The sequence below is a fragment of the Python bivittatus genome, unplaced genomic scaffold (genome assembly GCF_059951505.1).
Source record: "Python bivittatus isolate LINGU-HERP-01145 unplaced genomic scaffold, Pbiv_v1 ctg000270_np1212, whole genome shotgun sequence".
Taxonomy (NCBI): Eukaryota; Metazoa; Chordata; class Lepidosauria; order Squamata; family Pythonidae; genus Python; species Python bivittatus.
Genome location: NW_028277050.1, coordinates 2,432,238 through 2,456,659, shown reverse-complemented (window position 1 = coordinate 2,456,659; position 24,422 = coordinate 2,432,238). Strand labels below are relative to the sequence as shown.

General features: G+C 37.7%; 1 protein-coding gene and 1 pseudogene across 1 annotated transcript in view; one reads left to right on the top strand and one right to left on the bottom strand.

The window, feature by feature from the left end:
- MAN1A2 (mannosidase alpha class 1A member 2) overlaps positions 1-24,422 on the bottom strand; it is a 61,534-nt gene that overhangs the window by 25,275 nt on the left and 11,837 nt on the right. The window contains exons 2-5 of the mRNA XM_007420399.3: positions 18,017-18,272; positions 15,156-15,252; positions 1,400-1,518; positions 712-792 (exon numbers count right to left, since the gene is read on the bottom strand). Coding sequence (XP_007420461.1) covers positions 712-792; positions 1,400-1,518; positions 15,156-15,252; positions 18,017-18,272 — 553 coding nt within the window. The remainder of the gene's footprint in view (positions 1-711; positions 793-1,399; positions 1,519-15,155; positions 15,253-18,016; positions 18,273-24,422) is intronic.
- Positions 6,128-8,304, top strand: LOC148216228 (signal peptide peptidase-like 2B pseudogene; annotated as a pseudogene).

Here is a 24,422-nt window from a genome sequence, read left to right as displayed (position 1 = left end):
TTTAAAAAATCATGGCTGAGATGGCTCTTTATCTCCTCCCTTCCCCTTCCATTATACTTCAAAGTCTAAAAGTTATAAAGAGGCAAAGGCTTTCCTGTACTTCTGTTTGAGAACTGCTTTAAGTGTTATTTTAAGCTAAAGTGCAATATATTAAATAATAACAATAAATTGAAATTTGGGAACTTAAACAAAACAAATAATGTTACAAAATTGACTGCCTGATTAACATTTCACCCCATCAGCTCTCATATTAGGAGTAAAACGAATCTTCAGGATTTATATATGGTTACATCAAGTCAGTAGTGATTCTCTTTCTATACCTGAATCTGACCACTTCCTCCACACCTCAAACATATAACTCAAATTTGGTGGGGGGAAAAAATCTAAATTCTGCAACCATTGCAATCTATAAGCTAGTTCACAATTATTTTTCTTAGTATGCAAAGGAAAGATCAGTAAGTTCATTAGGGAACCAAAGGACTTTCCTTTGGCTATGGAAATTTCTGTAAAATTAAGAGACTTTTTTGGTATACTATTTTTTGAGACCAATACCAAGTGCTGTGTTTTTTCTTCATTTAGACATACATTGAGGCTCAGGCTCCTTCCGTTCTGGTTACCTACCAAACAGCCTATGAAATGGGAAGAAAACAAGTATTTGCCTCCTTAAAAAAATTAGTAACAAGCTACAAACTTTTACAGAAACTCCCTTACCTCCTGTCCTGAGAGGTAATAGGCTGTAAGCAAGCCACCAATGAAACGAATGTTGACTTCAAAGACAGATACCTCTGAATTCTTGAAATAGATAAGAAGGTAGATTCTTTAAGTATAAACTAAGTAGTGATATACTGCATTTATATTTCACGTGCATCCTTACAACTAGAAAGTGAAAATTAACTAGTTTGTGGTTTGGATGCAATGCTAAACTGTGGTTAACTAAAACTGGAAGTGACAGCTTCTAGTACCACTCTTACAATGGTTCAGATACAAAGACTGAAGACTAAGAAAGCTCTTATGTGATTTCTGGGTTTAAAAAAATATGATTTCTGAAAAACATGGAAGTAACTGAGACAAAAAGTTAGTACAAGCTAACTAACTTTTAATTTTTTAATACTTGATATGATTGAAACAGTGCTACCCAAATTATGCAAAATATCACAGGGCATATCAAAAGCATGTCTCATGAAAATGAGTGCAAAAGAAAAAAGTACTAGCACAGCACTAAGAAGTGCTTATAATTCAGCAGGAACACAAATTCACTCTTAAAAGACTGCAATAAAAAGTGTGCTTGAAGTTTGACAAGGCTTTCATGTCCATCATCACAAATCATTTTAAACATTGGTAGAAGGAACAAAAATGTAAGTTTCTCCAGAAAATAATGTTCTAAGATACATTTTCTTACCACGCTAAAATCAAGGTGATTGTCAATCCATTCCTGTCCTTCTCTGAATTCATCATGAAGGCCCATTATATAGAGGGTATCCAACGCATCTACTATAGTTGCTCCCAGCTGGGAATTGCCTACAACCAAAATCCAGTATTTCTATGATAAATGTATCATTTACAGACATCCTTTCCAGTGCCACTATCCACTTATCAATTGAAACTATACTCCATAAACACTTAATGTCTTTCTGTAGAAATCAAATAAAGATCAGAATAAGAATACAGAAATCATTAAAAGACCACTTTTATAGAAATAGTCATTCACCAGAATTTACAATTTGGGGCTGGTCTCAAGGCTACCAAATCTGGATTGCAAAAATCTGGATGACTACTACATGGCAAAGAGGTGTTTTGGATAACTATCTGCTGCCATCCAGTGGAGTCCAGATTTTTTGTAGGCCAGATATGGTAACCCAAACTACTGTTACCAAATAATTACTACAGGTAGTCCTCACTTAACAACCATTTGTTCAGCAACCAAAGTTATGACGGTGCTGAACAAATGGTATTTATGACTGGTCCTTGAAGTTACAGCTGCTGCAGTAACCTTGGTCACATGATCAAAATTTGGGCACTTGGCAGCCTGCCTGCATTTATGACCACAGGGTGCACTTCAACTCCCCCCACCCATCTATCTCCCCATCTCTGCGCTTTTGACTGCCCTGCACTCCACTGCCCCTGCCACCCTGCCCTCCACCATTCCTGCTGCCCTGCATCATCCCCACCTAATCTTTGCCATCTTCTTTTCCCATTGCTGACAAGGTGCACCCAGCCCAGCCCTTCATGAGGCTCATGTGGCCAGACCAGCTGTGCCTTGTCAGCAGCAGGAGGAAGAAGGTAAAGGTCAGCTGGGGGTAGCAGAGTACAGGGGCAGCCAAAAGGGCAGAGATGGGGGGGGAGATAGACGAGGGGGGGGGGAGCTGAAGCAGAGGCAAGTGCAGCAGGCAGGAGAAATGTGAAATCTTGGCCTAACAACGGCGCGGTCCTGGCCTAACGACTGCAACGGAACTGCCATTGCTAAGCGGTCCAATCACATAATGTTTCGCCTAATGACCGCTTCACTTATTGATGGAAATTCCAGTCCCAATTAAGGTCGTTAAACAAGGACTACTTGTACCTTCTATGACTTTTACAGCCTTTCCTGATAGAAAAGTTAATAAATGTGATAGGTTGACCAGTGCTGATCAGAAATGCCTGGGGAGCCTTTGAATTCAATTCAAATGTTTATGGCCAAAAGCCAACAAAACAAGTAGTTACATGGAATACCACTTCTCCAGCTAGTGATCAGTGGCTAATTGAGAAACTCTCAGCAACATCACTCTGGAAGAAGCGAGTTTACTGAAACTTGTGCCCCTTTTATGATAATGCTGGAGTTCTGCAATCTAAAATCCATTCAGGCATTAGAGAAACTAGAGAGTTCACAAGGTGAATACTCTGATTATGGCCCACACCCTGTTAAAATAAATACATGAATATGTATGTATGTATGTATGTATGTATGCACGTATGTATGCATGCATGCATGCATATTTGGTGCCTTTGAGTCAGTTTTGACTCCTCATAACTGCCTGGATTAGTCCCTGCAGTTTTCTTGGCAAGGCTTTTCAGAAGTGGTTTGCCACTTCCTAGGGCTTGAGAGAGAGAGTGACTGGCCCGAGGTCACCCAGCTGGTTTTGTGTCTAAGGTGGGATTAGAATTCAGGGTCTCCTGGCTTCCAGCCTGATGCCTCAACCACTACACCAAATTGGCTCTTCTGTTCATATTACTCAAGTCCTTTCTGTACAGGGTCTTAGCTCACATTCAATACGTGCACAGCTCTTTCTGCTGCAGGCTGACAATGCAACTGATATCATCTGAGCAATATCGTTGACAGAGGGGTTTAAATAAAAAGATTCATCTGATGAGTATTATGGTTTGTATAATGCTAGAATGAGGATTACGTATAAATCATGAAGAATTTTTAGAATTCCAAAAATAAATGTCTCTTTCAACTGCTTAGCAGTTGAAGCAATTCTCAAACCTTTGTTTTACCAAGAGCCATCTTTAGGCCAGATTAACAGAAAACAATTTGGAGAGCTAACAGAGAGGAAGTATATACAGCCAACATTCTAGAAGATGCATCAGAACTAGGGAATGGGAAACCTGGGGAGAGAATCAAAGGTGATATAGAACTCATAGAAAGAAATAGCATAATCTCTGAGCGTATTCAGGGTTTGCTCCAACCCAGCACTGGAACATAATCCATCTGCTCCAACCCAGCACTGGAATATAATCCTGAGAATTTACCAAATTTGAACCTGGACCTCAGGCTGCAAAAAAATCCCCCACCTTAAATGTTTCCTCCATTTATTTGATTTGTACTAAGATATTCAAAATTTAAATTTGTGTCTTTTTTCTTTATTAATTATTGGGTTTTTTTTCCTATTTTCCTTCCTGATCCCTTTAGTTGTTTCTATTTGCTTTTTCTATTTTTGCTTATTATGTATCAAACTGTCTTCTAGAACATTATTATTTTGGACTTTTCACTGTTTCATTTAAGGAATTACTCCATTTCTTCTCATTTTGATTTCTTTCTTGATGGAATATAGGTACATATTTTCCATTCCAATGTTAATTAATGCAATTCTTTAATGTTGCCCTTTTGGACTATACTTTGTTATATTTCCAACCATTCTAGTTTATTATGAATAAATCCATTATCAATACTGGCCACATTCATGTAAGCCTGGTTTCAAAGGAATCCTATTATTCATGAACAAGCTGCTTGCTAACACATGTTATCAGTTCCTTCCCAAGCCTGCAAGCATTCATCTTTTTATTGCTTTTAGAATAACAGAAAAAGAAAAAAAGGAACAAAATGCAAAGATAATCATGATAGAAATACTTACGTTGTCAAAGAAAAAAAACCATATAACAAGTGCTTTTAAAAAAAAGTGAAAGAAAAAAAGAGAAAAAAGAAAAAGAAACAAAGTATAATATATTGTTATAACAGTAAGTTTCAATTCTATATATACTTATCTAATTCAAATATGCAAGTATAAATATATTTATTTCTAATACACTTATATAACTCTTGTTTTTTTTAACCTACTGTCCCATATTTCATTATACTTGCCCATACAAGGTCTATGTCTATAGGCAATCCGTTCATAGGTGGCAAATGTAATCAGGTCTTTGATCCATTGAATAAATGGGCCCATACATTTATCTTTCCAATGCTGCAATATCAGGCTTTTGGCCATAGTAAGGGCAGAGAATCCATTTACATTGTTCAGTTGTGAAATTCCATGTGCTATGTATGCAATTCAAGAGAATATTATCCTCTGAAAATTTTAGCTTTTGTTGCGTAGTCACATAGATTCTACTTTCTCCCAAAACTTAGTAAGTATAGGACGTTGTAAAAGCATGTGTTTTAAGTAAGCATTATCCCTATTACATCTCGAACAAAATAGAACACAACTCTAGTCTGGAAAAAGTTACACACTCCTGCAACTAAATAACAATTTGTAGATCAATCTGTTCTTGTGTTAGAATGCACATCCAAATGAATGTTCTACTGAAAGAAAAGCAGAATAGTGCATTTAGGATTGGGGGAGGAGACAACTTTCTTATGGCTGGCCAGTCCTTTTTCAATGAAGCATTTTTGGCCTCTGAAGGCTGGAAGACTGTAGTGATGTCATCACATCATATTATTGGCAGTAGGTAAGGTCAAAAGTTTGAGTCATTTTGGTGGATTTGGGGGCTTCAACTCAAAATGGGAACACTAATCCAAATTCGGGGAAAAGGTTGGGACTGTGAAGGCCACAAACAGAATGCTGGAAGCAATGTAGAGCTCATACAGTTCTGCACCTCTGATTTAGAAATACTAATAGGAAAATATTCCATATATAAATATGGAAGTCTTTCCACGCATGTGTCATGCACTCAAGGTGTAGAACATCAGTCCAGATGTCTCTTCTACACACACACACACACACGGCAGGGGGAACAACTACAATGTCAAATGTCAAAAATATGCAAGACTACAAGGCGGTCTTTTCCCCCCATAACTGCTTGCATGTCCCCATGCAACTGTTTGCATGATACTTTACTATAAACAAAATGTATAGTAACATTTATTGTCAGTGATATAGTACTTACATCTTAGCTATGTAACTAACATTATGACACTGATAAGCAAAAACTTCTGAACAAGGGCAGGGGGAAGTATTCCTGTAAGCGCTATTCTTGAGTTCTAATTGTAAGTCTCCTTGAGGCCTTTTCTGAATCAAAAGGCAACCCAGACTGCATGCAAGCTACCTGGATCTAATATAACCTTAAAGGTAGTTTTTAGATGCAACTTGTTCAGATATGATGGGAGAATGGAATCTTGACTGGTAGCCAGGAGAAAAGACTTGCTCACCAGCAGTAATCTGAGTAGCAAACTGGTAAATAACTTTACCAGTTATGAAGAAAATTCAGCCTGAAAGCTCATCAATCTTATTACCTACTGCATGGCTCCAAAGCCATGTAAGGCATATGCTCTAATATAATCTCTTACAATTCTTTAAACAATATTTAGACATCATACAAGAAATATTTGACATCACACCAGATAGCCTTCGAGGACGCTCTCTAAACTGAAAGATTCACATTACAGTTGTTTCATAAGGAATAACCAAATTAAGCAGTAATAAAATCCCACTGCCAATTTGTAATTCTGCTTCCATATTCAATATGTAACAATCTCATTGAGAAGCAGAAGCAGCTTGTTTGTATGAAAGGCAGAGCCAAATATCTATGAAAAAAGATGAAGGCTGCAATGCAGCAGACAAAGGTAGAGATTGTCTCCATGGTAAGAAAACTGGGCTTATTATGTAACAAACAAGGTTGGGGGTTATAGCCATGGTGAAGGGATAAGGTTATGAGGAAAGAGCTTATCATGTAGCAAGCATAGGGACCTAGGCTTTCTACTGAAGACTAAAAAGAAACCAACCTCTTCTAGAAGAAGGGAATGAAGCCACACAGTTACTGTTTGTAGCAAAGATGAAGGTACATGATAGAATGCCAAGGAGAATGGTGCTACTGCTAATCAGACTATTCCTTTCTTTTATTCCATCTGTGCTAGCTCAGAACCCTGGAGTCATTCACATCAGACCAGAAAAAGGAGGTGATTACTGCTTCCTTTTCCCTTCACACTGGATAAAATCATATCAAGATAACAAGAATCACTGGTTTGACCTTGAGTTATTTACTCAGAACTTCACCTATTCAGCCATGTGTTGCTTGCCTTCATTCTTTGGGGAGGATGACAATGACGGTGGTGGATTTAGTACAAGAATTGCATCTATCAGACAGGGCAATTGCAATCTCTTTCAGAATGCAAGACTCCATCAGATTAACAGTACAGAGGGGCTTCTGATTCTTGGTGGAGACGCTCCATATCCAACAAGAAGCTGGAGATCTGGATACAACTGGGGCCGCTGTGAAGAGATTACTCTCCCAGGATTTATGCTCAGTGAGGTGGACATCCTTTATTTAGTACTCAAAAATCTGATCAGAGATTTGCTATACAAAACTGGGATCATCTACCTGATGTCAATGGGCATAGTCACCGTAGGAAGCTACTGGGCAGGAAGCACAGAGAAAAAAAAACAAAATAATATCAAAAATCAGGGCCAAACAGAAGACTTTGATGAGATAACAATTGATACCAATATCTACTTCACGTGTACCTGTACAGTAATGGCCACCTTCATGCTTCTTTCTCTCTACTGCTTCTATGATTATTTGATGCATGCAATGATTGGCATTTTCTGTATTTATGCATCTTTTAGCCTATACTGGTGTTTGACTCCATTTGTGAGCAAACTCCCATTTGGAGAACATTTAATCCATTTTCCATATTTTCATAAAGGTCTAGAAATCAGAACACTGCTTCTAGCAATGCTGTGTTTGTCTGTCAATGCAATCTGGATTATTTTCCGAAATGAAAATGGGTGGAGCTGGGTTTTGCAAGATGTTTTAGGAATTTCAATTGGCATTTACATCCTGAGAACAGTTCACATGCCTACTTTAAAGAACTGCAGCTTGTTTCTGTTCACTCATTTGTTTTATGATATACTTTACCTGTTAGTCACACCTTTTCTAACCAAAACAGGTAGAAGTGTTACAGATATGACAATTTTTGGGTCATCTAACTCAGAAGAGATCCCCTTTCTGTTGAAAGTACCAATATTACCCTCAACATCCTTTCTGGATGATAGTTCATTTACTGCTATAGGCCTTGGGGATATTGTACTTCCTGGTTTCTTGGTAGCCTACTGCCACAGATTTGATGTTCAAGTTGAGTCCCCAGGGATCTATTTTCTAGCTTCTATTCTGGCATACAGCTATGGTCTGTTGGTGACTTTTGTGGTAGCAACATTCCTACAGGCAAGTCAGTCAACTCTTCTATATTTGGTGCCTTGTATATTCATCACTACATTGACTGTTGCTGCTTTTCGCAAAGAAACAGTAATTTTTTGGACAGGCATAGGCTCTGAAAATGACCTTACTCGCTCTTCTTCACAAAAAGTCAGCAAGCATTCAATTACACTGAAAAAGTCAGAGGAAGAGCCCCATGGACCAGAGGAGGAAAAAGATATTATCACCATCACATTCCACCTGGAAGAGCTTAACAGAGACAGCATACTCACAAAGGAATTATCTGACCAAAAGAAACACACAGGGAAGATGAACTGTACTTTAAGTCATGCAGCACTTCTCAGTCAACATCTGGACTACCAGGAGGAGGTTGGAGATGCTGAGCAGCAATGTTTGATTGGAAAAAGCCACCTCACAACTATAAAAATTTGCAACAATCTGGATGATTCAGATTGATTAAACGCAAGTCCATTAAACTTCCTTTGGGGGGAAAACAACTACATTGTCACTTTTATTGTGAAAATCAGTAATTTTGGATCATCACACTTCTATTGAAGCCACTTCCTACCAATGTCACTAACATGACCAAGAAAAAGAACTTAGGATAAGTCTATGGCTAAAAGGCAAAGCTACATAGATAGTTGGATAACAAACAGGCTTGATTTTTATTATCTGGGGTTACCAGGAACCAAAATAATGCTTAGGGATGCATGATTTTTCCTGAAACAAGTATGCTTGGCTTCTGAGTGACATGTCAGAGCCAAACTCCAAGACAAAATGTAAATTACATTTAACATGTTTAAATTTTAAATTAAGTGTAGTTAATAATATTATCCAGGCATATATTTAATAATTTTCTCCTCATATCAAAAATTACAATCTGGTAAATTGTTTTTAGAGCTCTCTGGAAGCCACATCAAGGTTGCATGAGCACCTCAGCTTTCAATCGAATACTATTGCAAAATCTGTTCTCTATTCATGATATTGTGTTCTCTAGTCTGCATGGACAGAAATTACACAAAGAGGTGCAAGTTATATCTTATCTTCAGCTAAAATATTGCTGTTAACTCTATTTCCACATATAATACTATACATTCTGTCAAGCTTTATTCAATCTCTTAACATAGGCGGCTGAGTGCCTGTCAATTAGACAGTGAGACAGGGCTAAGTTACTGTTAACAATGGAGGGGAAAGGACATGAAAATTGCTAAATTTAGCATACTCAAAGATTTGCATAGTCATCTGAAAAGATTAATTACAACTTTTAAACCTCCCTATTTGAACTACAGTGTAATTCAATACACTATTAATTATTTCATGAAAGAATATATTTTGTAGAATTAGAATGGAAATCAATATAAGAATTTTTCTATGAAAAATAAAACAGAAAAATTTTTGTACCATGCTATAAGTTAGAATAGTGATGGGGAATCGCCAGTCTGCAAGCTGGTTGTAACATGCAGTACCTCTGTAACTAGAACTACCCTCCCTAGTTTAAAAAAAAAAAACAAAACAGCTTTCAACACAATGAAGATCCCTCATCTTGTTCTGGAGTATATATCTGGGTTTGCTTACAATACATGCTTGTCCTCTTTATTCTAACTTTAATTCTGTCAGTCAATCTTTCGCAGAACACTGTTTGGGTATTTTTAATGAAAACTGAAAATTGAAAACATTATCAAAAAATTTACCTTGTTTAACTCAGAATTCCTTATAAAATTATATACAGTACCAATATGTTACAAAATCCCACCCTATTTATATCTACTTATAAATGAAGGACTTGTGTTCTCCTTTATCTTGACAACTTTGGTGTCACTTTACAATAATTTGGACTTTAGCCCAAAAACTTCTTTTCAATCCTATAATCCTTTCTGCATACCCTAGCTCTTCCGGGCCACAAGCTGAAAGAATTCCTGTCTTTACACCAGCCATACGAGAAAATAATTTTTTTTTCTTCAGCATCCTAATTATTAATCAGCTTGACAGCTTGTTCCACTATTTATTAAAATATTTATGAATTATTTCTTCACCCAAAACAGCCCAAAGCAATGAACAAAGTCATGAAACAATTCAAAATTAAACAGAACAAATAATCTTTAAAGCAACCAGAACAAAATAATTTAAAGCCCATCAAAATCCAACACATGTAGAACAGATTTTACTGCCAATCTAAGAAATAGCAAAGATGGGTCAAAACTTATCTCTTTAGAAAGGGAATTCCAAAGCCAGTATATTGGTCTAAATAAAATCTTGATGTGTATCTCCATCAATTTAACCTTTTGATGTTAGGCTTCTGAAGCAGATTTTAAGAGACAGCAAGGTTAATACCAAGTTTCAGATATCCTGACCTTAAACCCAATTAGCTTATATAAACACCGTGAACTGAGCCTACAAACAAACTGAAGGCCAACTTTTTTTTATTCAAAAGTAGTTCACAAATCTATAAAATTCACAAGTCCTGCACCAAAACTCAATCTAGCTGCCACATTTAGTACTAGCAGCACTTTCCAAATATTCTTCAAGAGTGACTCCACACCAAGTTGCAATAATCTAAATTGATGGTTGATCATAAATAACTATGTGCAGATCCTAACCAAAGCTGCTATCTCACCCTCCAGGAGGAATGTGAAGTCCAAATACAACTGTGAAGTCCAAATACAAGTGATGAACCTGATCCTCTAGAAGGAGTGCCACCCAGCTATGCACCTATCCCAGATTAGCCTGTCTGCTGATCAACAGAACCTCCGTTTTCTATGGACCAACCCTCAGATTTCTAGCTCACATTCAACCCATCACTACATCCAGACAACAGTTCAAGACTAGGAGTATGAGTTGGAGTTTTGAATATCTTTCAGTAGCTTCATATCGATATTACAAAACACAGAACAAATTAGCCCCTGAAGAATCTGACAGAATGTTGCCCAACATACTCCTACCATCATGTTCTGATGGAGATGTAGCTCAAAAGCAAATTGTGTATTTTAACCATCATCCTGCTCTCAAGATACAGGTGGAATCTAGGGTGCTTCCAGATATATGCCACATAGCATTACCAGTCAAAAGACACTCTGCAGCTACTTTAGCTTGAGCTGTCAGTTGCTTATAGTATTATAAGGATGTGTTTTCTTTCAAATACCCTAATCCCATGTATCAGTTGTCTCCATCATTCCCTTTTTGAGGAAGATTGCAGATTGTAAATTCTACTAAATCATGGTTTAACATTTTGAGAACAAATCATGAACTTTAGGCATTAAGTTTCCTCCTTCATCCTCTAGCCCTATTACAAAGAGTAAGATGAAAGAGAGAAACTGTGGTTAGATATATCACATGGGTAGCAACTGAAAGAAGACAGGGGAGTATGGGAAGGTAGAATATCCTTTCACAGCTACATATGTAAAAAAATGGGAAACAATATGGGACTACACAAAGTACAGAAAGAACAAAGACCACAATGATCTGGGAATCCAGATTTTGATTGGTTAGATTTGTGTTGCCTGCCTGCCTGCCTGCCTATCTTATTTCTATGCCACCCATCTCACAGAAATGTGACCCTGGCTGGCATAAAATAAAAACATAAAAACAAATATAAAAAAACAATAATTACAAAAATACTCTAAAATTAAAACATTGTTGGTCACACAGTCAGCCAGATGTTTAGACTGGATTTGGCACTTTTATCCACCTATCAAGAGAGCACTGAATCCTGCGGCACACCACAAAGTAGGGCTGAAGGTGTGATCTCTCCCCCCCCCCAAATCACCACTGACTGGTATCGACCCTGAAGAACGGAAGAGAACCAGTACAGTACCATGCCGCCCACCCCCAATCCCCAGAGCTGGTCCAGAAGGATACCACGGTCGATGGTATTGAAGGCCACTGAGAGGTCAAGCAGAGCAAGGATGGATGCACAACCCCCATCCCACTCCTGCCAGAGATCATCCAAAAGCATAACCAATGCTGTTTCCATCCCATACCCAGGCCTGAATCCTGACTGAAAGGGATCCAGATAATCTGCTCCATCCAGGGTCTTCTGAAACTGCTGGGTAACCACCTTTTCCACCACCTTCCCCAAAAAGGGGAGGCTAGATATTGAATGAAAATTGTCCAGTATAGTGGGGTCCAGCAATGGTTTCTTGAGGAGAGGGCAAACTTCCCCCTGCTTAAGAGGCGGAGGAACAACTCCCTCACCCAAGGAAGAAATCACCACCGCCAGAACTCACTCACATGAACACCCCCAGGCAGCTTTAATTAGCCAGGAGGGGCATGGATCTAAACAGCAAGTGGCCAAGCTCACCATCATAAGGACCCAGTCCACTTCCTCAGGCCCAACAGGTTCAAACTGTTCCCAGATAACAGAGCAAGACTGTGCTCCAGGCACCTCCTTGGGACCTGCAACAAGGCCAGCATCCAGCTGAGAACAAATCTGAGCAATTTTATCTGACAGATGCTGAGCAAATTCTTTCACATGGCCCTGCAGTGGGGTCTCCACACCTCCTCTACCTAAGAGAGTGCATGTCATCTGAAACAGGGCCACAGGATGACTATCTGCAGATGCAATAAGGGCAGAAAAGTATTGATGCTTTGCTGCCCTTACCACAATGAGGTAGGCCTTAATAGCAGCTCTAACCCATCTTCAGTTGAGAATGTTCCTCATCATATGCCAGCAACACTCTAGATGTCTCTTCTACTGTTTCACCTCCCTCAGTTCCTCCGTAAACTATGGAGAATGGCGGGATCCACAAGAGAGGAGAATTTGCATAGGCGTGATCTGATCCAAGGCCTCAGCAGCCCTCCTGTTCCAGGTGGCAACCAAGGCCTCAGATGGACCATGCAGCAGACCAGGAGGTACAAACCCCAGTTCCCTCTGAAAATCATCTGGGTTCATCAGACGCCAAGGACGGACCAATCTAATATCCTGCCAATCCTGGCAGGATCCTCCCAGTGATAACATGGTGCTAGACCTAGCGGTACTACCAAGCCCCTCAGAGCTGAACAGGGGAATAGATATTATCACTCTTGTCACAATATGCTCAGAAATGTGCCACACCAATGAAGTTCAGTGTTATATCAGGCACTCATCTTCTCACCTCGGCCACCGAAGCTCTAGAAAATCCAAAACGATTCTTGCAAGATTTTTTTCCCACTTGGGTGGAAACCTGATCTAAACACCTTGGTCAAATCCTGAAATCCATAGGGCTGACTATGGAGGGCTGACTATGGAGGGCTGACTATGGAGAGTTGCCTGATGATTCTGCCAGCAAAGGCTATGCCAAGATACATAGTTCACAGGAACCATGTTACAAAGTGTACTTCTCCCTGAGTGGCATCAGAACTGAGTCAAAGAACTTGCTGGGGATAAAGTTTCTGCTCTTTGTATTACTCTGGCAAGCGAGGTGGCTTGGGAAACTTTTTTTTTCAGGCGTTTTGTTATAAATCATAGAAAAATAAAGTTTTGTTATTACTGTTTTAAAAATGGCTTCACTTCTCCTAATCTTCCAGGCCTTTCTAGAACGACCCATCATGAATATGAGAGACCACACAGAACCACAAAAAGAATCCTGATTTAGATCAGGGTGTATAAAGCATGCCCCAGTACTTGTTAAACTGCAGGTTAGCAGTTGAAAATCAATGAATAATTTCTCATAATTCACTTCTTCCACATCAGAGGAACATGGTATATTCCAGCAACATTAAATCTACTGGAATCCAAAGGTTCTTTATGGGGCTCAATTAAACTTTGGTGCCAGTCCCATTAAATTGGAGAGGGTTCGATCTATTTTTTTTAAGGAAACTGTTTCAGGAGCACCAAGGCTTAATTGAGCCCCATAAAGAACCACAGTGCTCTGGAAAGAAGTAGAACTTTAATAAGTTCTACTTCTTTCCAGAGCACTGTGGTTCTTTATGGGGTAGAGATCAGGATAAGGATAAACATCTTGCATTGTTGGGGCACTATAAGAAACTAGAAAGCCTTCAAGAATCCCACCTTGCCATACTCTGTTTTCTCCATTACACAGCTGGGAATCAATGGAACAAACTTTTGTCATCCATGCTACAAATGTATGTCCTACCACCTTTGCAGGAACTTAGCTCCTGCAACAGAGGAAAAATTAGAGATAGGCTCTTTGAAAAAGGATGCCAATAAAGATGCCATTGCAGTACAGTCATCCAAATTTTCATCTTGGTAGCATCACTATAAAACAGACAGAAGCCTCTCCTAGTAGCTGGTTAATATAACCAGTGCCTCACTGAGAAGGACTTTTACATCTCTTTGCCTGCAGACCATCCCTCAGCATATTTCAAAGGGAGATTTTGTAACCACCCTGTTGAACAACATCTTTGTCCTTGTGGTGTGGGTCAAATGGAGGACATAAGTCAGGTTGCTTACTTTTGTTAAGCTATCATTTAATCTTAGAAAGAAATATTTAAGTTCTCAGTTGTAGCTCTGGCTTTATCTTGTTTTAACCTTCTAACACTCTTTTTTATAACTTTATTTTATACTCTTATTATTCTATTATCATTTTACCGTATTTTACATTATGCTATTTTGTTATGACCTGTGGTTGTAACAGTAAACATATACTTACAAAACTCTCTCTTAAAACTTCTACTTAAGACATTCCTAGGGCTTCCTGATGAATTTTATATTCAATATCACTTCTTGGATAAAGATCCTAAAATAACACTGTGGCTAAATTTGCATTATTAGTATACACAACTCATGAGAAATTAGTCAAGCCATAGACTGTTTAAGGTTTAGATAAGATTTACTTCTTCACTATAATTCATCCTGTATTAACATCATCATCATTGTTACATGGCTATTTCATATCTTGTTTTGGTCTGTGGCCATAAATAAAATTTGATTAATTAGATCAGAAAAAAGTCATAGGCATACATTTATATCATTGTTTATAGAAAACCAATAAACTATTTAGTTTTTCTGTTATATTATCATAAATGTTATGATAAAAGGACAAAGCTTTAATATCTTTTATTACTCTTAATCCAACATCCCAGAGTCACTGGTCTGAGATGGACTGCTATATAAATTGAATAAATAAATAAATAAATAAACAAACAAACATATAGCCATTCTTATGTATTAACTATGACTTAATCATATTATCTTGCATAAAATCTTAATATTGATATTATTTCTATTCCATTTTGTAACCTCCTATAGATTTTACCATTTTACTTTAATTTCTGGTGGTCACTTACATAATAAAAAATGTATCAATTTTGATGACACAATGATATAAACAAGAAAAGGTAATGTAGAACTTTCAACATGAATAACCTACCAAATATGTTTGTGGAATGTCCTTTCCTAGCAATAGGTTTCAATTCATTATGCCCCCATCCATATTGCCGATAATTATCCCAGGCATGTTTCATCATCTAAGAAAAACAAATACAAATGTTAGCATAGCAACACTATGTATCATCTGCCAAAGTTTTAACAAAAAAATATTACTTTATGCATTCATCTTAAATGCACAGATTTTCTATTAATGCTGGAAATCAACTGATTACAACTTTCCTCTCATTTTATATTTTCTTATTGTTGGCTATCTTTATGTCTGTTTTAAACTGATTCTTATCTTTGTATGGTACCTAAAGTTGCTTTGGTGATTGTGATAGCTAATAAATTGATTCAATAAAATAAATAAACCTGAAATAGATCTTAAAAATCTGAAAGAATGTCAAATACAAGGGTATGATGTATTTCAAATTTTAATAGTTTGGATCTAATCCAGATCCTTTGCATGGAAGGACTCCTGACTGACAGAGGGAGATGATCCCTACTGAACAGGAGGATGGCAATATTCCTTCCTTCCTCCTGCTATTTCCAGTGCTATCTCACACACTGTTCAGGAGTATTTTTCTACTCTTTAAGGAGATTTTTGAGGAGCTGGTGGCTGCAAAGAGGGGTAAGCAAAAATTGCCTGCTTCCAGGCAAATTCTGAATCCAACTCATTGGAATGTTAAAGTAATTCCTGGAGAAAAAAATATGAGTTGCAGTAATTAACCTAAGAAGAGACTGATTTAATAAAGCCAAGTCTTTAATCAATTTGCAAAAGCAGAAAAATGTGAGGATTGCAACCACTCTTGAAATATCCTAAATATAGATACAGCTACTTTTATAATCATTTTCTGAACACACATATACATAATTTACCTTATCTGTTCACTTACATTTTCTATCTTAACTGGGATCAATTAGAATTAGCATGATTCCAGTGTTAGCATTATTCTAATAATACTTCCTCCAGCAAACAAGAGATTAAGTAACCATTAAGGGTATCAAAGCAGCACCCTGACCCTCAAGCAAAGGATTCAAAGAACAGATCCAGAGGGATGCTTCATGAGTGAAAAAAGTGCATCACGGAAAAATTGTATGGGGTTAATAATTATATGCAAAGCTTTATCAGAAAGTTAAACGTAGTTGAAGTAATTACTGTCTTTTCTCCTGTTAAAAATCAAAATGTAACAAAGTGGGCAGACCACTGTATCACTGAGAACAGTTCTTTGCTGGGTTGTTTTGCCATTTTAAAAGCTTTTGAATTTATTTTATAAACTAATATGGGTTATTCCGGCCTATGGAGAACCCAGTCTTATTTCTGAATGGCTCATTTCACTTTTAAATGTACGTATTAGACCATTCATGATACTGGAGAGACGAATGCAATAAAATCTTATACCATATCACCAATTCTCAACAGCAGTGCTTTTGGTCAGAGCTTTAGCCAGTTTTGTAGAGTTCTATATTATGGGGAGATTCCTCAAAGACATGAAGGACTTCCCTGATATAGAAGTTCACCCTTGAGTTGAGAAGGATAGCATGAAGATGAGAGAAAAGCCCACATGGTCATCCTTCCGTCTTGCATGTTTTCATTAGTAAGGATCAGGGTGCCCAATGAGGAATAATGTATCCAAGATCTCTTCCACAGATTTCATCAAGTTAGAATATTCTTCAGGAGCCTTGGACTACAATTCCCATCACCCCAAAGAGCACAATGACTGTGCTGCTGGATTGAATGGTGGGTGTTGTGTCCAATAGTTCTACAGATCTCCAGGTTGGAAAAGGCCAAATTATGACTTCATCTTAATCACTAGACAGGTGAAAAGTCAATAAGCATTCATTCTACAGTAAATCAATGATTACATAATTTGCTGCATAAAGCAGTGGCAAATTTAAAATCCAAAACATGAGTAGATACTAAATCATTTACTACATTTAAAGAAAAATAGAATATTTCACTGGAACTCAGAAAATAGGCAATATTCTTTGTGACAATTATAAGAAAACTTTGGCAGCTACCTTATTAAACCTTAGCTTAAGTACACGTCTGATTACATTTAACTTACATAATAGAAGATAATCTATACAAGCAAACTAATTCTGAAAGTATTGCCAAAACAAAGCAGGGAACTTGTTCAGGCAGTTACCAGGAGTCAAGACTGACTTGAAGGCACCAAAAAAAGAGAAAGGCCTCTACAAAACTATATTCATTTCAAATCACTCAAACCCTGAGTTGCGTGCTCACTGCTCTGAGTCATGTACTAGGTAGGGGACTATATAAATTAATTAAATAAATACATTTAATTGTAGTACTGATAACATTTGGTATCAAAAAGTAAAGAGGAAAGAAAATATTGAAGGATTCTAAAGCCACATCATTTAGCCTGAACTGAAGAACTCACCTTTTGCTATAAGCAAAGCATTAGATCTTGCCAGCATCTGGTTTCTATGGAGTCTACAGATACAAACCAATTGTGGCCATGAAGAAGAGGTGATAACTCCAACAGACAATTTTCCTCTCCTTTATTATTTTCATTATGCCTTAATTTTGATAAGCTATCTGATTCATTTGGATGTGGTTCAACACACTGAGCGAATCCAGCCACTTTGGTTCATTCAATAAGCCATGGTAAAATCAAACATGACTTAACACAAAGTGTGTAATTTTTATTTTTACAAGAAACAAAAGCAAAACAAACTCCACAGCATTCTCATTTGACAGGCAGCATACCTGAGCTGGAAGTAGCGGATGAGATCAGGTGAGGGATAAGCTTACAGTAAGGTTTCCAAGAGCTTTATAGAAATACTTCTCACATCAATAAAGATAAGGAGGTAACAACCATTGGCATAACCCATTACCTCTTTAATTTTATCCCTTTTTTCTCGGATACTTGGATCCACTGGATCTCCACTGTTTATTCCTACAAGATTTGGCACAGGGACTGGTGGCAGAGGATTGTTGTTTTTGCTTTTCAAATTCTTTACAATGTTATTTTTCTCTGTCTGAATTTCTGCTTGGATTTCATCTCTTGACTTCTTCAGTTTCTCTTTTGCTTCCTCTAGTGCTTTTTCATGGTCTGCACGAATTTTATTTCTCAAACGTTCTTCTTCTTCCCTAAATACAAAAACAGTAATGATAAGACTAATTTTTAAAGGCAATTCAAATTCTGTTTTTGAAAAATGTGAACAAAATCACATTATTAGATTCTGAACTTAGTTTGCTATTACCCAAGAATCTACCAGGTATCCCAAGTATAACTGAAGATGATTTGCTAGGTAACTATTACTCTACTAGTTTTGGAGGACTTAAGGAAATTGTGTCAAAAAATTGTAAGAAACAGTTGATAATGGCATTTATAACATTAAGGAAGGAACATGTGAAAGCACCTGTAGTCTTGTACGTGGTGCCTGCGATATACATTTGGAGGCAAAGTAAAAATCTGAGTTTGTTGCAGGATCTGGTTCCCATGTTAGCATCATTGTCCTGTTGTTTTTTGCTCCTTATGAGAATTTGTTTCAGTTGGGTGATTGTCTGTATACAATATGGGCCTGCTACCCAGTGCCTGAGTAAGTACAGTATCATAGTCCAGTGTGGACTATAGCAATAATGCATTTGAGTAGTTTGAGCTGTGAGCCAAAAGTGACAACCAGCGGTGTTCTGTTTTCATGGTCTGTCTTTTAATAGGCCCTCCCTGGGAATCAACCAGCTGTGCTGATTTGTCTATAAATCTCATTATGTAGGTAGTTCAATCTCCTGACATCTGGATTAATTTCATCTCTGTCAAGTGGGTCAGAACAAATTTAGTTGTAGTGTAGAACCTGCCTATAGAAAATAGATTTGGTAATGTGTTCTGGGTGAAAGCTGTACGTATGTAGGAATTAATGGTGACCTTTAGGTTTTCTATATAATGTGGTGTTTATATGTGCATTGTGTAGGTTTACTGTGACATCAAGGAAGTGGACTTGTTCTGTAGATAGGTCAAGGCTGAGACTGATGGTGAGGTGAAAGTTGTTTATATCATTATGGAATTTGATGAGATATTCATTTCCATGGGCCCAGATGATGAAAATGTCATCAATAAGATTCATTAAGTAAAGGAAGGGCTTCAAGTAAAAAGAGTTGAGAAAATGTTCTAGATCACCCATGAAGGCCTTGGCATATTGTGGAGCCATGCATGTGCCCAGGGCTGCACCACTGATTTGCAAATACATGCAATCCAATGGTGAATTAGTTATGGGTGAGTACAAATTCATATAGTCTGGTGGCAAGGTATGCTATGATGGTACCAGTGATTATGTTTTTGATGGCTTGAAGTCCATGTTGTGGGGGTCATTGGTACATTATCTCCACGTATGATCAGATTTCACGGGGTCTGTACTTAGACCCTATGCCACCAGCACTCCCAGCTACATAAGAGACACCATAGACTTCCTAAGAAGACTAAACTTCATGGGCAATCTCCCTAACACCACCATTTCAGTCACCATGGATATTGAGGCACTATACACTAGCATCCCCCACCTTAAACAAAATGTACCCAGAGCTCTCTCATGATGTCCTCAATATAAATTCACAACCTTGGGATTGAGAAATATTTGATTGTTTTATTGTGATTGTGAGCTCCTTTGAGCAATCACTGGAAACCCAAATATAAATAAATCTGCACTTTAATCTTACATATTATGTCTACATACAGAGTGTGCATTGGGTATGTAAGGAGATAGCAGAACTCTAATTGTGCCATACACAGCAGGCTAATCAACTGCTGTTTAGCATGCATCATTTAGAAACTGACTTTAGCAACTGAATATAAAATGTGTAGTTTATTATGAGATAGCCTTTTAACTTTCAAGATTATAAGAACAGCTTTCTCACCCAAACTGATTTAGTGACTTCTCCTTCAAACTGGCTGGGAGATATAGTGACTATACAAAGTAGAGATATTTCAAATGTATTGACATGAAATCTCACTCTGAATATTTGAGAAACAAAACTTGGTCTTCTTGGTGAAGGTAACATATTTTTTATATCAGAACCTATGTTTAAATTTTGACATTCTTGTTAAGGAGTATAGTTCTAAACAATGTTAAAATGGCTTATTAATCAGACAGCAGCTTTTTTATAAAGATGAATTTTCCATATTTGATCAGCTTCAGTTTTTTATCTTGAAGTAATAATACATTTATTTATATAACATTTTTACTAGTCCAAAGCAATGGCTTTTGTTGACATTATTTTTCTGAAACATCCCAATGGTATATTGAGTGTTACAGCTATATTTTAACATCTCTCATTACAGGATGGAAATTTTTCACTGCAACATTCCAACATTTATTTATGTATTTAGTATACCACTGCAATCTACACTGACCCCTGGCAGTTAACCTCAATAAAAGCAGTATATATGTCTTGTTGGGGAGCATGTACCAGATGGGTTGATTCTACATGAAGACAGCAATTCTGAAAGTAGCTATGAGCCAAGCTTATAGGTTAAACCCAGCATTTTGAACTACCCTTGAAACTTAATGATAACCAGTGTAACATATGCAACACAGAGGTCATATGTCTACATCAACTCTCACTTGCAGATTGTAGTATGTTGTACCAACTGTAGTTTCTGAGTGGTCTTCAAAGGTAGCCCCATGTACTTTGCACTGTAGTATTGCAGCCATGAAGTAATAAGGATAAGCTGTTTTTGCCAAGGCTTTCTGTTCCAGATAAGGCTGCAACTGAAATTGGGAAAGCCCATCCTAGCCACAGCCTCTTCCTGTCAACCAGCAGTAGCTATGTGTCCAAAAGGATCTCCAAGTTATGGATCTGTTCCTTTGGGGGAATGTCATTCTATTCAGAGTTACAACCAGAGCCAGCAGGGAAGCTTTCTGAACAGCAGCTCCATCTTGCTGTTTTGTCCCATCCAGGCACCAACATCTTCCAAATATGAAATCAAGACCTGACTACATCTCCAGATCAGCTCAGGGCAAAGATGTAAACCTGAATATCATCAGCATACTGATGATGCCTCACCCCAAAATGGATGATCTCCCCCAATGGTTTAATGGAGATACTAAAGAGAGGGGAGAAAATCACACTCTGCAGCATGCCCCAAGAAAGCACCACCAGGTCAACCTCTCCTCTTCTATGGTCTGTTCAGGAATTGTTAACACTGTGCCTGTGATTTTCTATCCTCACAGATTATCCAGAAAGGACACCATAGTTGATAGCAACAAATGCAGTTGAGGGATCTAATAGGACCAGAAAGGATATACTCCCCTCCCTGTTTGAGTCACACCAAAGGTCATCTAACAGAGTGACCAGTACTGTTTCCATCCCATAACTATGCATGACTTCCAAATGAAAGAGGTTTAAATAATCTGCTTCCTTTTCGGCCCTTTGTAACTGGCACTCCACTGTTCTCAACAACCTTCCCCGAAAAGGAAGGTGAACACAAAGTGAGTGCTGTTCAACTTGAAGAGGGGAATACACCACCACCTCCTTCAAGACACTGGCATCATCCCCTTCCTCAAAGAGGCACTACCTCACTGACCAAGTTCATCACATTTACTCCAGCCACCCAAAGGAGACAGGAAAGTCAGAGATCTAACCCATGACAGAGGTCATGTCAGAGAGCTTTCTCTTCACTTCACTGAAGTTTGCAGGCCAGAAGGAATCCTAAATAACACAGCAAGATGTCACCCAGGCACTGCTTCAAACATGGGAAGAGTCAAGACTCAAGCATATGTAATTACTATCAGGAAACTAATCAGGAAATATGTAGTTACTCTTCCTGCCCGTCTTTCCCTAGCTGGGATTGGGCAAACTTGTAAACAAGGCTACTGGACAGCAATCCACTGACACAATAAGAGTGGAAAAATACAATAATTATGCATTTACCACCATAACAATGAGGGGGGGAAAGTTCACTACATGTGTTATGGGGTTCACAGAATCTAAAAAAGTAGATACAGTAATTGTTTACAAAACATTACTAGCTTAGTACATCTGTATATTCCTCACTTATCAGGAAAACTGTTGGCTAATTTTCTCCCCTGTTTATCAAGTAATTTTTACCAAGAGAATTAAAAACTTCTCACCCTAATGATCTTACAGGTATACTGGGCGATAAAGAAAAGCATCCAGTTCTTGAGATTTCTGTAACCTAATCTTTACTCTCTTTCAATAAATGTGATTATAGACAACGTGGTAAGAAACTTGTTTGCCAAAGGCGTAACAGCAGGTAACAATATCTGGTCAACTTGTCCTGGGCTCAAAAGCTAAAAAGGGCCACATGTAGTTAATTCTTGGATGAGAGACCACCAGTAGTAAAAACAGAGGATGGCCTTGTAGGACAGAGGGAAGATTAATTCCCAAGGCAATGATCAGAAAAACGAGACTTGAGCCCAGACCAAGAAAATCTTAGTCTTATAAGGCTAACACCACCAGAGGATTCCAGGTCTGTGTATTAGACTGAAAAATCAAAAACTATATTGGAAAAGGCAATAGCAAACCACATTTATAATGTTGCCAAGAAAACTGCATGGATGTATCCATTTAGTCATCAGGAGTTCACTCAATCTGAATAAACATTTTCCTTTTATATTTTTTTGTGGAAAACTTTCCATTTCTAAAAAGACACTGTTTCATAAAGATCCTAATGAATAGATAAAATGAAAAGGAAATATATTGCTCCTAAGTTTTTACTTTTTGAAAGGGATGGATGGATCGATGGATGGATGGAAAGAATAAAGGCTTCCCTTCTGAAAGCCATGCACACTTTTTTCTTCCCCTTCTCAATCTGATTTGTTCCTTGTCCCCCTATTTTTCTTCTCCTTCCATCCTCATTTCCTTTTCTCTTGAGGTTAACAAATAACAAGTTTTTATATTTACCCCAAACCATATAGCAGCTATTTTATGACTAATCCATGGCATTTTTAAAACATTCCCTCAGGCAAAAAGGCTGAGGACCTGGTCTACTAATTCATTATAATTTGGACAAATTACTTTTTCTTGATGTACAGTATAATCCAATAATATGTTTGTTATTATTAAAAGAGTAATACATATATTACTTTCCTATAAAGTTTTTTTCCCCAAACATTTTCTTTCAGTGCACTTAACAAAGAGTAAACTAATCCTACATATTTATTCTAAAGTTCCACAAAGTTCAGTGGCTCCAAGACAACTTTAAAACTGTCACCTTGTGACTCCATCACCATTTACCCAGATTACTGCCAAAGGAGGCAACAGTGGTATGGTAAATGAGGGAACTAAAGTTTGCATAAGAATGAAACTCTTAGCAAATGGTGCAACATTGATCAGGAAGTAATATAAAGATTTGTGATGTTCCTTTGGTTGTTTAATATGTATAAATGCATAAGGGATGTCATGTGTTGGTTGGGACATGAACATATGTGTAGTTTTATATGCAGATGATATGGTGATACTGACTGAGAACCCAAATGATTTTGCTATGAATGTTAGATTGTATGATGTAAAGAAGAGAAGTGAAAATTAAAGACCAAAGTAGTTGTGCTTAGACAAGAAAAACTGAGTGAACAATTACAAGTTCTATAATCCTTCAAGTAGAACCAATCTATCCAGTAAATGCATCCTGAGTTCAGATGGTAAGTGTCCTCCTCCCCTCATACCTCAAGTGAGGTGAGAAGGCCAAGAGAGAATATTCCATTTCTTGTGAACAGCCCACACCCAGGAGATTGGAATGGCGCCCTCTCTGATGGTGTTTAGGAGTGCAGTGAAAACAGAGTTATTTTGCAGAGCTTTTAGCTTGTAATATTGCTGGGATTCTTGGATACCCAGAGAAGGATGATGAATTTTCAAAGGTTTAACTGTTTTATGGTTTTCTAACACTATAAACTGCCAAGAGACCACACTGAGTTGGAGTAATATAAACATTGTCATAAATAAATACTACCTTTTTTATGGCCAACAAAAGAGAACGGGGGAGATCAGGAATGTATATCATGCAAAGAGAACCTTAAAGACAGTTAAATAAATGTGAAGCTTACATACACATTTACTTGAAGCGTACAGACTTTTATTTCTTACATTATCACCAAAAATGTTTGCAGGATTCCTCTTTTAAAAGCTGTATCTGAAGTCAAAGTAGAAAAAAATGTTTGTTCAGCTATCAGCAACATTAATAACCATCTGTACATATATTTAACAAACAAAAAAAATCCCCTCTCACCCCTATGGGTGGTATGTGTCTTCCTCAATCTTGGGTCCTCTACCAAAGAGTTTGAGGGT